We start from the raw sequence: 15876 nt of genomic DNA on the forward strand, positions 1-15876 counted from the left end.
CAAGAATGGTAGTACCAATAAAACTTCTTCCCTTCAACTTTTCACACATGGTAATTTCCCACCAACTCCTGGTCCTTGGCTGCTGTTTTTTAGTGTCCTGTGCATATGATCTGAGATAGAAGCAGGCTTTCTTATTTACTGTGTTTTTCTTTTCTTTTTTAAAAAATATGTATTTATTGTGTATAGTGTTCTACCTGCATGTATACCTGCAGGCCAGAAGCAGGCATCAGATCTCATTACAGATGGTTGTGAGCCACCATGTGGTTGCTGGGAATTGAACTCAGGACCTCTGGAAGAACAGGCAGTGCTCTTAACCTCTGAGCCATCTCTCCAGCCCCCTTACTATGTTTTTCATAATGCAAAATTATCTAATTGCCCTTTAAAGTCACATGCTTCCTATAGAGAGACTATAAATGGAAAAACAACCTTCCATTCTTTTTTCTTAATTAAATTTTATTTTATCTTCTTAATCTTCCATTTTTTTTTCCTGTTTCGAAATGATACCTGGAAATTTTATTTTGGGAGTGTCTGTCATGTAGTTATTTTTGGGACACTGCACTGAAGACCTATCTGTACTTGCAGAATAGTCGTTCTTTTAAAATTGTTATTAATTGTCTTTTCCGTTTTGGAGGGTGAGGTGCAGTACTGGGTAGAATTGAACATAGGGCTTGGTGTATCTAGGCAAATTCCCAGCCTTCTTTTTTAATTTTTAAGACAGTGTCTCACTAAGTTGTCTGGCTAGCCTGAATTTACTCTTAACCAACTTCAAGCAGGCCTTGAAAATTGTTATCCTTTTCCCTTAGCCTCTTGAGTATCTAAATTGTCAGGCCTCATTAGGCTGTTTCGTTTTTGTTGTTTTGTTTTGTTTTTAGTTGCGTCTCACTGTTGTGCAGGCTAGCCTTGCACTCCTGGGCTCAGCTGATCTCAAGTCTCTCACCTTGCTGCTCTGTTTTCTTCTGAAGATCTTGTCTGTGAATCTTCCATTCTTGCTTTTAACTTCTTGTTTGTGCACTTCCTTGTCTTCCACTTTATTTTGGGACAAGGTCTTTCGTTGGTCTAAAGCTCACTAAGTTGAATAAGCCGATGAGCCAGCAGTCCTAGAGCACGGTCATGCCCAGCCTTTTTATGTGGGTTCTGGCAATTGTACATAGGCCCTCAAATTTATAATACATAGCCTTCTCCCCAGCTGTTCTTATTCTCATACCTTATATTTCTTCATTATCCTATTTATCATAAATTTTGACTTAGCAACTACATCAACATCTTACCATTTTTTTAGTTTTGTTTTCTGGTGTAATCTCTTTCATCTAAAAGACACAACATCATGGGGGATTTATTCTTTCTGGACTTCATTATTAGATAACTGTCTTCCAAATCTAGTATGGAAACAACTCTATTAACAGAGTGATTGAGAGCTAGGTGATGGTGGTACACACCTTTAATCCCTGTGCTTGGGAGACAGAGGCAGGTAGATATCTGTGAGTTCTCCAGCCAGGTCTACAGAATGACTTTCAGGACAACAAGGTCTACACAGAGAATCCCTGTCTCCCAAAACCAAAAAAGGAAAAGAAAAGAGAGTGTGATTGATTCAGTATGGGTCCTAGGTGCTTGCCATATTGTAAATAGTTTTTCCCTCTGAAGTCAGTTGTATGCACTTGTATTGCACTTGCTTTGAATGCAGCAGGGATTCGGGACCATTGAGGCAGGTTTTGGCTTTTAGTTAGGAATTTGTTATGCATTTGCTATGTGATCAGGCACATTGTGGGTATTAAGAATGAGTGTAGGTGCTGGGCACTAGTGGCTCAGGTCTTTAATCCCACCACTTGAGAGGCAGGCGGATCTCTTGTGAGTTTGAGGCCAGCCTGGTTTACAGAGTGAGTTCCAGGACAATCTCCAAAGCTACAGAGAAACCCTGTCTCAAAAAAAAAAAAAACCAAAAAAACAAAAAAAAAACAAGAGCCAAGACACACTGGGGTGGGCCTAGGCCCTATCCCAAAGGATATGAAAGACTCTGATGACACCCTATGGAAGGCCTCACCATCCAGGGGGAGCAGAAAAGGTATGTGACAGATAAGGTTTTAGTTGTGTGGGGGGGGGGCTAGGGGAGGACGGATGGGAGAAGGAAACTGGGATTGTCATGAAAAATAATCCTGTTTCTAATTCAAATAAAAAAAGTTGGAAAAAAAAAAGAGTATGAGTGTAGGTAAATAAGATGCAGTTTTTGCTTTTAGACAGTTTGCCTTCTGTTTTGACATGTCACAGTTGCTTGGGAGTGGAGCTTTGGCCTTCAGTGGTGTCAAGAGAAGCCTGAGACTTGTTAGAGGGTACATCTGATGTTTTAACTCCTGTTAGGTTAAACTCCTTCTTTCACAGAGGAATATACTAAGATTTTAGTTCCTCCTACAGAAGAGCTGACCCAGGTGATCAGTTTCATCTCTTGGGAGTGGGAATGTGACCAGGTACAGACCTCTAAGTCTACTAGTGAGGGAGTCTGAGGCAGGAGGATCACAAATTCAAGATCTCTCTGGCCTATAGAATGAGTTTAGGGCTAGCCTGGGTAACTAGTGAACCTCTGTTTCAAATCCAAAGTAAAAATAGGGCTGGGAATGTAGCTCACTGGGGGCCTAGCATGTATAATATCTTCAGTCCCCTATAGAACAAACAGTGACAACCACTGAGAAAAATGTGGACGTGATTTTCAACCTCTAATACATTTATGTATGTTGCAGGTCAAGGTTGTTCAGCAGAGCTCTGTGGATTCATGCACTGCCATACCAGAAAGCCTAGAGAAGTCTCTCACAGCCTGTAATGTTCCTGGGAGAAACTCTGCGGAGAGCCCCACGGAGGACTTGAGCATTAAACAGGGCTACCCTGCTTCCAGCCCAGCTGCTGGGCCTAACCCACCAATCAATGAAAACTGTCGTGTCCAATGAGATGTCAGGGTTCTGGAAGGTGGCAGTAGTCAAAACAGATACAGTAGTCAGTAGTCAAACCTGCCTGTGAGGACTTGTCTTGAGCAAAGAGCACTTTATAATTGAATCCTTATGCTCTATGTGTGGCCTTCAGGTCTCCGATATGTAAGATGGGAAAAGTTTGGAAGCACTTCTTACCAATTCCTTGTTCTTAACCACAGGTGTAAATGGTAGTGGCTAGAGCTTGAGAATTTGCTGCAATGAAATGGAAAGCGCCACGGTGATTTGTGTGAATTTTACATGTAAAAAACCCTGCAATGATTTGGTTTAGGATCTTTTTGTGTAAAGTGTTGGCGAGAAATAGTTGATCTAAGAATTTGAGCTGAGTGACATAAGAACCTGTATGAGTGGTGTGTTCATTCTTTCAGTGTGTTTCATAACCTTCTGCTCATATAACTAACCTGTTGATGTGTGTGGGGCATTGGAGTGTGTATTTATTTGTAATTAGTTTGATTGTTACAGACACCCTAGAGGTGGTGTAGATCATGTTTACGTGCACTGTGTTTTTCTTGTTAAAGTCATCATAGTTCTTTGGTATACATTGCTGTATCTGGTGATATATTAAAATTTGTTCTCATAAAAATCTTTTTTGTAAAAATTATTTCCTAAATATAAAAGTGTTGTAACTAATGGCACCACATCATGGTGAGATGTTTGAACAATTGGTACATATCTTTGAATACATGCTACCAGTATGCTTACTGAATATGAGGCATACTTTAGAATGTTGGTCATACAGATGGTATGAGAATATGGATGTATCCAACTATTTGATACCTTGTGCTCATTAAGTCACATCGGTAAAGGTACAAGGATGCAATGTTTCCTTCTGTCAGTTGAAAAGATGGAGGCATTTAAACCATATGAAATAAAACATTGACTTAGCCCCAGTACCCTGAATAAGGATAAAAAGGTTTTCGGGGATTTAAATTAGTAGATAATTTAATTCTTGGCTTTCAGTTCAGATTGGCAGCCAAGCCTTCATGGTCATTTTAGATTTTAAAGATGTCTGTAGCAAGTAGTTCCATGTAGACAAACTTCTTTCCTGCCAACCAGTTTCCAAATAACTGACACACAAACTTAATTATAATTGCTTGGCTATTGGCTCAGACTTATTACTAAGTAGCTCTCACAACTTAAATTAACTCATTAATCTGTGTGATACCACATGGCTTGGGCTTTACCTGTCCTCCAGCATGTCTTGCTCCCTCTGCATCTCCTGTTGACTCCTATGACTCCGCCCTCCCCAGCATTCTCTGCCTAACCATTGGCCAATCAGCTTTTTATTAATGAGAGCAACACATATTTACAGTGTACAAAGATTGTTCCATAGCAGTTCCACTGTTGGAAGATAAACCACTAGCTTAAGCTGAATGGTGTCCATGTCTTGAGAGACTGCAGTGTCAGGCCAGCACCTTTAAGGAATGCCTCCGGTGACAGATCTGGCACAGGCTGTTGCTGAATATTTTCCAGGGTCCTCTTTTTGTAGGTTTCCTCAGCTCCTTTGTGATATGGAATACTTCCATTACCAGAAGCAATGGATCCATGCTTTGGTTGAGTGTCAAGCTGGGGGTAAAGAATGATTTGTTAGTTGCTGTGAGGAGCATGTTGGCATATTGACGATGGTTCTTAAAGTGATGTCTGAATAGAATAGCACAAGGCTTTCATTGTCAAACACCAGTAGTGCATGGGCACATTCCCGAGCTTGCTGTGTATGGGTGAGATTGTAAGAACAGTCTCACTGTGTATCCTGGCTGACCTGGAACTCATCTGCCCTCTTGTGTTATGATAAATCTTTCTGCCAAAAGCCGCCTGAGCCCCATCGCCACGTGTGAGCTTTACGGCAGCCGCCTGTCCGAGTTAGGCCCAAATGAATACACAGAAACTTGTATTAGGTTCAATGCTGCTTGGCCAATGTCTAGGATTCTCATCTGTTAGCTCAGTCTTAATTATTTCAAATCTATATATTTTATAAGACTTATCGGACGCCTTATTGGCGTCCCTCCTTGCCGGTGGCTCACATCCTGCCACTGGAGGAAGCGAACGGGAAAAAGGTCCCTTCCTGTTTCTCCTTCGCTTAAATATGAGTTTCCTTGCTATGTCACTTCCTGCCTGGATCATCACTTATCTGCTACATTTCCCAGAATCCTCTTTGACTCTTAGTCCTGCCTAACTTGCTGTTTCATTGGCCAAACATTATTTTATTTAACAGTCAATAAGATAAACATACAAAGAAGTACATTCCCCATCACTCTTGTGTCTCTGAAGTACCGGGGTTAGAAGCAGATGCCACCATGCCTGGTAGGTCAGCACTTAAAACTTGACTATCTGTGACCCCTTTTCACATGAGACTGTGCCTGGTATATAAAATAGTATATAACTCAGATGTCTGCTGATAAAATGTAAATTTATTTTAGACTGGGGATATGACTCAGTGTTGATTGTGTAGTATGCTCAAGGAATGGAGTTTGATCCCTGTGCTGCCAACAAAGCAAAACCAAACACCTTTTCGTATACATATGATTTGACCATTTTTCTCAAAGAAGCAAATTTGCTTCCCAAGGAGATGAATGGGTATCTTTATTTTACACAAAGGACAAAATCTTAGCTGAGCATCTGATATTGCATGATGTAAGAGAACTCAGTGTTTCCCGGCGTTGACTGACACCCCCATTTTATAATCACTAGTGGGTAACCCTGCTTCACATAAATATGTAACACAAGATGCCACAAGTGTATCCAGAGCCATTTCTATGCGATCTGAAGCCAAAATCCATTTAATGAGTGTGTGTGTGTGTGTGTGTGTGTAACTTGAGTTAAACAGCATTTTTTAAAACCAAACATTTTGGAGTTGGTGAGATGCTTCAGTGAGTCCAAACCTGATTACCTGAAGAGGACAAGCTTGGAAAAGTTACTCTCATCTCCATACACTGGCTGTGACATGTGCACCCAAACAAGCATACACACACCCAAGTAGAACAAATTTAAAATCAATCAAAGATAATACCAATTTGATACATGCTGAAGAATGACCATAGGAAAATACTAAGTCTCTTGTTTGTAAGCCATTGTTTTTATAATAGCAGAAACCTTAATGTACATTGTAAAAAGTGTAACAACACTGCCATCACATCATGTAATAGTATTGAATCTGAACTTGTTGTGTGTTAGTTCTGAGCTGTCAGTGTTGTGACCCCTAACCCCAATGTTGCCACCCACATTTTTAAAAGCTGTGCTTAGGTTCCATAGAATAGCTAGGTGGCCCTGGTTTATATGGCTCATTGTCTTTGGACCACCTAGCCTGAAAGTTAGCCCACCATTTAAAAGGATAGCAGTTATTTCCCTGTGAATATGGAAGTTGGATCCTAAAAATGGCTAACACTTTAGTTTTTATAATCAGAATTGTTCATAGTTGGAAGCATGTGTCATGAGTTTGAGCTACATATGTGATGAAAAATAAGCATGTTGGTTCCAGAGTCTCATAAAGTGCCTGAGTTACAAATAGAGCTCCAGCTGACTTACATGGAGAAAAAAATCCAGTTCAGAGATCTGGGGATTTTAGTTTTCATATACACAGTTAAGGGCATGGCATGGTGGAAAGAAATTTTCCTTGAGCTGGAACTGAAATGGCAGTTTGTGTTCATGCCCGTTGTCCGGGCTCCCCTGGGACAGCATCTTCAGTGAGGGAGTAACATTTTTGCGTGTAGCCTGATTCCTTAAGAATTCCCACCCCAACCCCCAGGTGCGTTCACCTTCAAAATGCATTTGCATTTTCTCACTTGATTCCAAGTTGATCTGCCTTTTCAGTGCTGTTAAGTTCCCAGGTGTTTTAACCTGGAAAGCTCAGGCACTCCTTTGAGTCTACAAGGGGTAATGGATTGAGTCTGCAAATGACTTCTAACTACTTTCAGGGATACTTTCCCAGGTTCTTTGAAAATCACTCAAATGCTAGCAATATGTCAGAAAAGTAATTTGAGTGGGAGTCTAGTGACTGGTCCCTACCAGTCTCAGGTTCACAAGCTCCATGTTGTTCATAGTGCTCTTGTGGTTGGAGGATTGGGGTGGGTGCTGTATTAAAGAGGGAGGACACTGACCACCTGGAGTTCGCAGGTGCTAGTTGTCATTTGAGGATATTTGAATTGTGATCTCTTCCCCATTATTTGGATAAGCTGTCTTCCCTTTGGAGTAAGGGGCTGAGGACTAGAACAGGTCAGGCACTTCTAGGCTGTAAAGGTCATGTCCCGTTCCACCACAGCTGTCCATCTAAGGCCATGACTCCCCTGAGCTGTGACTCAGCCTTTTGTAGGAAGTGAAAGTACATCTCAAGTCTTCTCCGTGTGTCATCAAGTCTTACCTGTGAGCTCCACGCTTTGGGCTCCTTTTTGTAGCTGAGACGAAATAGGCACTGTGGGAACTCTGACTCGTAGTCCTGGGCCATGTTTGCCATTGAGCGCATTTCCCATCAACCTTGCAGAATGTGGGTTACTCTCACGTGATGGAATATGACGTATATTAGTTACTTCCTGTTGCTGTAATAAAACACCCAACAGAAACTCTTAAGGTTTATTTTGACGCTAAATGAGGGGCTGTATTTCATGACCGGGAAGACATGGCAGCAGGGTCATGGGGTGAGGTGATTGCAAGACTGCCTATATTCGAATTCGAGTGCAGCAACCAGAGGAAGATGTGTGGTGTCAGCTTTGTGCCTTAGTCCCCTGAGATAGGGGGTCTCACTAAACATAGAGCTAGGCTGGTGACCAGCAAGTCCCAGTGATCCTCTTGTCTCTGCCCCCTACTATACTGTGGTTACTGGTGTGCTATTAAGCCCAGCTTTTTATGGGGGTGCCAGGGATTTGAACTCAGGTCCTCATGCTAAGGCAGCAAGTATGCTTGCCCACTGAGTCATTTGCCCATTGTTGTAATTTAAGAAAGGTGGTTCGTGAGAGAAAGATGCCATGAAACAGGGTTCAAGCAGAGGGTTTATAATTTATTAGGGAAAGGGATCATAAAAGGGGAAAGGGAAGTGAGGAGACCTGCCTCTGGAGACAAGAGCAACAGGAGAGAGGAGAGAGGAAAGTTGGGGGGAGAGATAGGGGAGAGGGAGAGAAAGAGAGAAGAGGATGGGAGGTGAGCAGGGCCCCTTTAAAAGGGAACACAGTGAATGTGCACAGGTGGTGCTCTTAGTGGCTGCAGCTGAGGGCGTGTCCTGTCAGAACCCCAAGGACAGACAGGCCAGTGCAGATGCCTGAATAGTAACATCCCTCCCTAACTTTTAAAAACACTAAAGCTAGAATTGTTAGGAAAACATATGTTCCTTCAATATAATAGGTTAGTTTTAGATCAAGTTCTGTTCTTCAAAAGACGACTGTATACCACTAAACCTGGACTTTGCAAAGTTTAATCCCTACAGATTTGTGTATAGCATTCAATTGCTGATCATGCAAATGAGCCACACACTTTTTTTTTTCATTTTTTGTTTGGCTCATTAAAAATATCCAAAGAAAACAATTACTGCAATTTTGCTTAAAAATGAGTTGTGCTCTTTAAGTTCAAATTTAAATTGGTTGTTTAGAACTCAGAATAGATTTCCTTATAGAAACAATGTTGCAGATTGTACCTGAATTGAAGTAAAAAGCAAATTTAGCTCACAAAATGTCAAAATGGCAATTAGATTTGTGGCAACTGCGTAAACCTCCATTCATAATGTTGTGAAAAACAGATTTTAAGAATGAGGTTGCCTGAGACTCATTTTGCTTTTTGTAATCTTTTTTTTTCTCCCACAATGTGCCCCCACACTTCTCTTCCTTTTTTGTGCCAGTTCACAGGCGTAGCATAATGGTCTCAAGATAGACAAATGGGATGCAGACTCATGTCTGCCACCTTGCCAGCTCAGCAGCTGCTGCTCCAGAAGGGAGCAATGTCCTTAATGTGGGCTCTGACATTGTAGCCAAAAGCAACCCCCTACTGCTGGCGTGTCTGTGGGTATTCACAGAGGTGGCTTTTCTGTTGGTGTGACACTGGCATGTCTGCATTCACCTGGAAATGACATACTTTGTTGGTGTGGTGCTGGTGTGTCCGTACATACATGTGGACATGGCTAATCTATTGGTGTAAAACTGCAGCTGCTGTTCTTTCTCCGTCTCCCTCTCCCTTCACCTCCCCCTCCTGCTCCCCCCCCCCCGTGTGTGTGTGTGTGTGTGTATGTGTGTGTGTGTGTGTGTGTGTGTGTGTGTGTGTGTGTGTGTGTATGCAAGTGTACACAGTCTTGGCTTATTTTGGTGGTGTTTTAGGAAATCACAGAGATATACCTTAAGCCTTGTATGTTTTTGTTCCCTGGTGGATTGACTTCCAGCCCACAGAATTCCCGATAGCCTGGCAGGTGAATAAGGCTATTGTGTTTATTCTTCTGCCTCAGGGGTCTCTAATGGGTGACCCAGAGGCTGATGTGTAAAAATCATATTTGCCAAACCTGGTCCATGCTATTTCAAATGCACTATTTTATTCATCCCCTATGACCTGGGTTCTGTTTGTTAGGCAGATCGTTTGCTTTTAAAACAAGCCAGAGAATTGAATCTTGTTCCCACAACCCAGAATGCCTTCCCTTTTCCTTTGATTTTAACATTCTGACTATACTTGGGATTGAACCTAGGGAGCCAGGTAAGCATTATACATGGAGCCTCAGCCATTATTTTACTTTTATCTTTGTGGTTATTTGAAGTGTGGTCTCATTCTGTAATCTAGAATGGCCTGGGTAGGATCAGACTCCTGGCATTCCTCTTGTTGGCATCCCCTGAGTTCTGGGATGTAGTTCTAAGTCATCATATCTGACCCAGAGCTTTCCATTATTTATACATACCACCTCAATAGAGAGTAAATGCCTGCAGATGTTTAATAACCTTCTTGCTTGCCTGGTAAATTCTTTTCACAATTGCATTTTAGACCTGCAGGGCTTCTGTTAGGGATTTACCCAATTGATACAGTTGAAAATGTGACATCTTGATTCCCAGCAAAAATATCAGTGTAGTAGGAATGGGGAATTCTGGATCTCCTCATTGGTTTTCTCTGGTGGGAGAATGGATAGGTATCCCCAGTCACAGGCTTTCTAGCAAAGCATTGGGGCATCCTGGAGCTTTTGATGTGAGCAGAATCTCTTGACTTGAAATGGCAGCTTAGTCACCTAGCAGCGGCATGGCTGTGTTCCCACAGCTTCCTGCTAGATCTCGAAGAAGTCCTTGGGCCGTCCACACGAAGATGGATTTGTCTTAGGTACCATCTGCTTGTTGTTTTAGTGATCATCTTTTTAAGAGTCAAGCCAGCAGAAGGTCATGGAAGTACTTTTCCCCTTCCCTCCTGTGCTTAGCTGATCATGGATAGCCTGTGTAGTATGCTCACTGAGTGACCTGGCAATCAATCGCCTGGGACGCAGAGAAGGAGAGAAATGCCATTGTTGTGACGGGTGAGGTGAGTGTAGGCTGTGTCTTTCTGAAACAGAACTCAGGGTAGAGGATGAACATCAGAGGTTGGATGCTCTGTGTGTGATGCTAACACAGACTCAGTCCACATGGAAATACCAGATATGCTTAAGCTTGCATTTTACCTGTCTTTGTGGTGGGACTGATATTTCCAGATTTCAAAGCAAGGTCTTATTGAGAAGATTTACTGCAATTGCATCTACTAATCTGTTGTTTTGAAAACCAGAAGCCCAAATTTGCATCCTAAATCTTATTCCAGCACATGAAATGAAATGAGATGGTTTTCTCCTTTGAGTTGGTCATAAACTCACTTAAGAAGAGAACAAGCTGGCTTGGAAGAGCTTCACTCTGATTTCCCAAGTGGCTCAGAGTCAGTGGGGAGATTATTTGAGCCAAATTCAGCCAGTTTTAAAAATCACCCCCAATGAGAACAGGCTTTGTTGCTGTGGCAGAGAGAGTGCCCATCCGACTGTCACTTCCTCCCCTCTCCTTGTCAGAGCTGTTCAGATGCTTGGCATTTCACCACCCCAGGATAATTAGCATAAGCCAATTATGGTGATCCTTCTCTTGCTGTGGCTGGTTATAATGACCATCCCATAATAACCAACTGGGACCTGCAAATGAGGTGTTTCCAGAAACATGGAGAACACCAGATCAGAAAGACTAGAAGGGCTTGGGTCCTCTGTAATAGTCAGACTGCTAGAAAACCCTTGGATTTGTCAGCATGTCAAAAATGTTAAAAACTTAAAATTTCTCTCTCTCTCTCTCTCTCTCTCTCTCTCTCTCTCTCTCTCTCTCTCTGTGTGTGTGTGTGTGTGTGTGTGTGTGTGTGTGTGCATGCACGTGTATGCACTTGTATGTGGGCATCTTGGAAGCAAAAGAGAGCTTCAGATCCCATGGAACTATACTTAAGAGCTGGAACTATTTTTCAAAGCATTTTCAAAGAGCAAATTCTTTTCCTTCACTCACAGACTTGCTGATATAGTGACAAATACTGTTCTCGGAGATTTTGTCAGTCTGCACTCACTCTTTCTACAGTTTCTTTGACTTTATCCCGGCACAGTAAGGGAGCACTTTGAAAACCTGTAGTCCTAGCCTAGTTGGTGGCACACTCCTTTAATCCCAGCACTCAAGAGGCAGAGGCAGGCTGATCTCTGTGAATTCGAGGCCAGCCTGGTCTACAGAGTGAGTACCAGGATAGGCTCCAAAGCTACACAGAAAAGCCTTGTCTCAAGAAACAAAGAAAGAAAGAGAGAGAAAGAAGAAAGAAAGAAAGAAAGAAAGAAAGAAAGAAAGAAAGAGAAAAAATAAAGAAAACCCGCAGTCCTTTGCAGCCCAGTAACCTTCCTTTCCCAGGCCTGCCATGAAAAGCAGTTCTGCCTAGGTGGGAATAGGGAACATGCCTAAAACTTAATTTTAGCCCATGCATGAACTCAGTTACACTGCAGAATCCATGAAGAAAGTATGTAATACCGTGCTGGCCAGATGGTTCAGCATCTAAGGGTACGTACGTGGAGTCAAGCTAGACCTCAGGTCCCTGGGCCCACAGGGTGGAAAGAGAGAACTGACTCCCAAAAGTTGTCATGTGACCTCCATGTGTACAGGCATATACAACCCTCAAATGTAATTAAAAATTTTAAGTATGTAATTTTCTAATGCCTCTTAACTTAAATCTTCTATGTAACTTATCACTCGGCCCATTGTGTTTTCCCCTAAACACATATGGTTTATTATCTATGTTGTCTTTATCACTTTGAAACTGACAGATTAAGATCCTGAAGGAAAATAGTTTTCTCAGTACCACACCCACTCTCCTCAACACTAGAGTCCAGGCACCCTTTCAAACAGAGCAGGTGGGTAGCCGATATGAATGGCAGTAAGGAGTGACAGACACATCTGGGCCATGCCAAGAGAACTAGGTCTTGAGTTGTATGCAAATGGCCTTTCACTGCCCTGCCTTGAAGACCAGGGGCAGTACTGGCTGAAGTCAGTACTGGATTTCGTTAGGTTGGTGGTTTATGACAAGAACAGTGCTTGAGAGATCACAGAGCCTCTTGGATTCTGTCCACAGGCTTTCTCCAAAGTCCAAGCCCACACTGAGGTAACTTCTTTATTTCAAGGCTTCTCATTTATAGCTCTCAGACATGGCAATGAGTCATCTTACAGTTTGTCAGTCAGCCTTTTGTTATTGTGATAAAACACTGAGGAAATAATCTTAATGGCTTGTGGTCTCAGAAGTTTCAATCTGTTGTTTCCTGGTGCCATTGCTTTGGGTTTGAGGTGAGTTGCAACTTCGTGGCAGCACGGCTGTATGGCAGACAAGGCTGCTTACCTCATGGAGGCTGGCAAGCAAGAGAAAATAGGGGTAATGCCTCATTGGCACGCCCCAAGGACCACACTCTCTTCTGCTAGGTTCTGCCTCTTCCTGTCACAGCGGCCCAGGGATTTATAGAGACATCATTAGGTTAGTCTGTCAATGGAGCCAGACCCCTCATATCCAGTTGGCTCCTCCAAAGCAACCAGCTGGCAACAAACTCTTTCTTCATGGCATTGGGTGACAATTCAGGGCCAAACCCAAACACATAGTCTGGACTTGAATATTAAACAAAAATCCTGAGATACAATCTGTCGGAATTTTAAGGACTCTTAGATTTCTTCCCTTTACATGGGCAATCTGCTTGAATTGTTGGCTGACAAGAACCAGAATGAAGTAAGAGGGTGAGTCTGTCCAGAGAAGTCCTTCATGTCATCTTCAGATTGCAGTAGACGAAGCTCCGCCCCTTTATAGTCCGAGACTGTTAACCGTGGACGGAGAAGTTGAGTTTGGAAAGGAATTTAACTGAGAAATGCTAACGCGCCACTGAAGATCAAGTACAAAGATGGATGAAGAATTTGCACTGGTCACTAGAAGGTGATTTTCTTATTTTGTGCGTCTGTGAGTGTGCACTCACCATGTGTGGAGGTCAGAGGGCAGCTTGTAGGAGTGACTTCTCTCCTTCCACCATGCGGGCCTCAGAATTTGAACATGGGTTGTCAGGCTTGGTAGCAAAACCTGGTGCTCTCCAAGCAATTTTGTTGGCCCAAACTATTGGATTTTAAAAGTCAGCTTAATAGTAATAAAAAAAAGAAAAGAAAAAAAAAGAAAGAAAAAGAAAAAGAAAGAAAGAAAGAAAGAAAGAAGAAGGCAATACTGATTGCAAGTTCACCCTAGCTTTAAACATTCTTTTTATTCATAGAAGACCTATTTGGAGTCCACCTTTCTCATGCAGTTTTTCTTGACATGGCCATGGATTGAAGGCACTTACCACATAGTCCCGAGGGAACAGCTGTTTGTGGGCTCCCCCTTTATCCTCTTCTCCGCTGTTGCCATTTTCAAGTCTGAAGAGAATACACATTTGCAGTGTCTTTTGTCTTCTGGCTTCAATAAAGCTGTCCGCTTCACGCAGGCATGCAGTTTATACCCATAACTCTGGCTTAGGAGGCAGAAGCAAGAGGATGGCCACACGTTTAAGGCCAGCCGGACCTGCATAGCAAGTCACATGCTGGCCAGGACAGATCTAAGACACTACCTCAAAAAAAATGTTTTTTCCACTTTCCATTTCAACAGGTTCCTAGGCCCTCCAAAAACATAAAAATAGTTGAGCCAGGGAGTTTTAAAAGATTTATTTATTTTATTCTCTCTGTGTGGCAATTTTCCCTGCCTATATGTCTGTGCATCCGATGTGTGCAGTGCCTGTAGAGGCCAAAAGATGTCAAGCCCCTAGATTTACAGACGGTTGTGAACTCCTGTGTGGGTGCTGGGAATTGAACCCAGGTCCCCTGGAAGCACAACCATGGGCTTAAACTGCTGAGCTGTCTCTTCAGCCCCAAACCAGGGTGTTTTAAAATATTTGTTGTTAATTGATAATGTATAGTTGGTTTTTTTTCCCCCTCTTTGGGGGCCCACTACCTAGCTCCTAAATAAATACATGGAGACTTATTCTTACTTATGAATACCCATCCTTCCTTTGGCTTGTTTCTAGCCAGCTTTTCTAACTTTAATTATCCTGTTTCTCTTCAACTATGTTTTGCCTCTGGGCTTTTTATCTTTCTTTATGCTCTATATCTTTCTTTCCTTCTTACTCCATGACTGACTGTGTGTTAGGCTGGCCCTTAGAATCCCCCTCTCTTCATTTTCTTCCTCCTTCCCGCCTCCCTAGATTTCTCCTCAGATTTATTCTTTCTGTCTGCCAGCCCTGCCCATTTCTCTCACCTGCCCAGCTATTGGCCCTTCAGCTCTTTATTAGATCAGTCAGGTGTTTTAGATAGGCAAAGTTAAACAAATGTAACATAAAAGAGTGCAACACATCTTTGCATCATTAAACAAATATTCCACAGTATAAATGAATATAACAGATCTTAAACTAATATTCTACAACAATAATGAGCTTGACTGAGGTTGGTAATGGGCCAAGAAGACCCAAGTGATGGTCAGTAAGAAAAACAAGACAAACAAACAAACAAAAATATCCTTACTGGTCCAAAGATTTACGGGTCCTTTATGGAATTTAAAAGCACAGGTGTTCATGAGAGCCTCTCCTAAATTCAGGGAGGTCAAACACTCACTTGAAGTGAAGCCAGGCAGAGGGAGGAAGATGGCATAGGAAGTTGGACTCTAGTCATTTTCTGTGAACCCCACTTTCCCTTCTCTGAAACACTCCATTCAGTGGAGTCCCTTGGTGTAATGGGCAAGAACTCTCTGGAGCTGGCTCCCATTCAGCAGGGAGGGGGTCTCGGCTGCCAAGGATGACTGAATGCGACATTTGGACCCTGCTTCTCTGTTGGTCTCCATCTGTCTCTCTCTTGTTTTCCTTTCCCCTGGGCTGCACCCATGACTCATCTGTTCCTGACCAGGCTGACTTATTTGTTGTTGATTCTGAGTATGGCTTTGACTCTCTACCAAGAAAAGCAAGCCTAACAAAACACCAAGCTTCTAAGTACAGAGTTATCCATACTCTCTTCGTTTTAGGCAAATAAGAAAGTGGTTCACCTATGACCTCAACAGAGTTGTGCCTCAAATACCAGCTTAACCTTTCATCATGTATAGTGTTTTTTCATATACCATTATACACTTCTAAAAAAAATCACACAAGTAATGAGTGTCCATCAGTGAAAACTTGGGAAGCATAGGAGACAATTCTACTACTGGGTCACTTGGAGACAATGTCCTCCCTCTGGCTCTCACTCTGTCCAGTTTGCTACTGTTTCTTCCGTTCACTCTGCCTTAAGCAAGTCAAGAGCCAGGGAAATATTCTTGCCTCAGCCTGTTTCATGCCTTCCCCATCGTTAGTTACCCAGGACTGATAAATTTGTCTTCTACACTCGACTCCGCACGCCTCTCTTCACGTCCTTTCCCCGCCACCTTCTGTCTTTTTCCACTTAGTGGACCTTCC

The 15876-nt window shown here is 42.6% G+C and overlaps 1 protein-coding gene across 4 annotated transcripts in view; it reads left to right on the plus strand.

Annotated features, from left to right (window-relative positions):
* Cenpf (centromere protein F) overlaps nucleotides 1–3557 on the plus strand; it is a 48011-nt gene extending 44454 nt beyond the window's left edge. For all 4 annotated transcript variants that reach the window (XM_027418715.2, XM_027418718.2, XM_027418716.2 and 1 more), the window contains one exon: nucleotides 2730–3557. In XM_027418715.2, the coding sequence (XP_027274516.1) occupies nucleotides 2730–2933 (204 nt within the window). In that variant the 3' untranslated portion in view covers nucleotides 2934–3557. The remainder of the gene's footprint in view (nucleotides 1–2729) is intronic.
* Nucleotides 3558–15876: the final 12319 nt, after the last annotated feature.

This window comes from Cricetulus griseus, chromosome 5, assembly GCF_003668045.3.
Source record: "Cricetulus griseus strain 17A/GY chromosome 5, alternate assembly CriGri-PICRH-1.0, whole genome shotgun sequence".
NCBI lineage: Eukaryota > Metazoa > Chordata > Mammalia > Rodentia > Cricetidae > Cricetulus > Cricetulus griseus.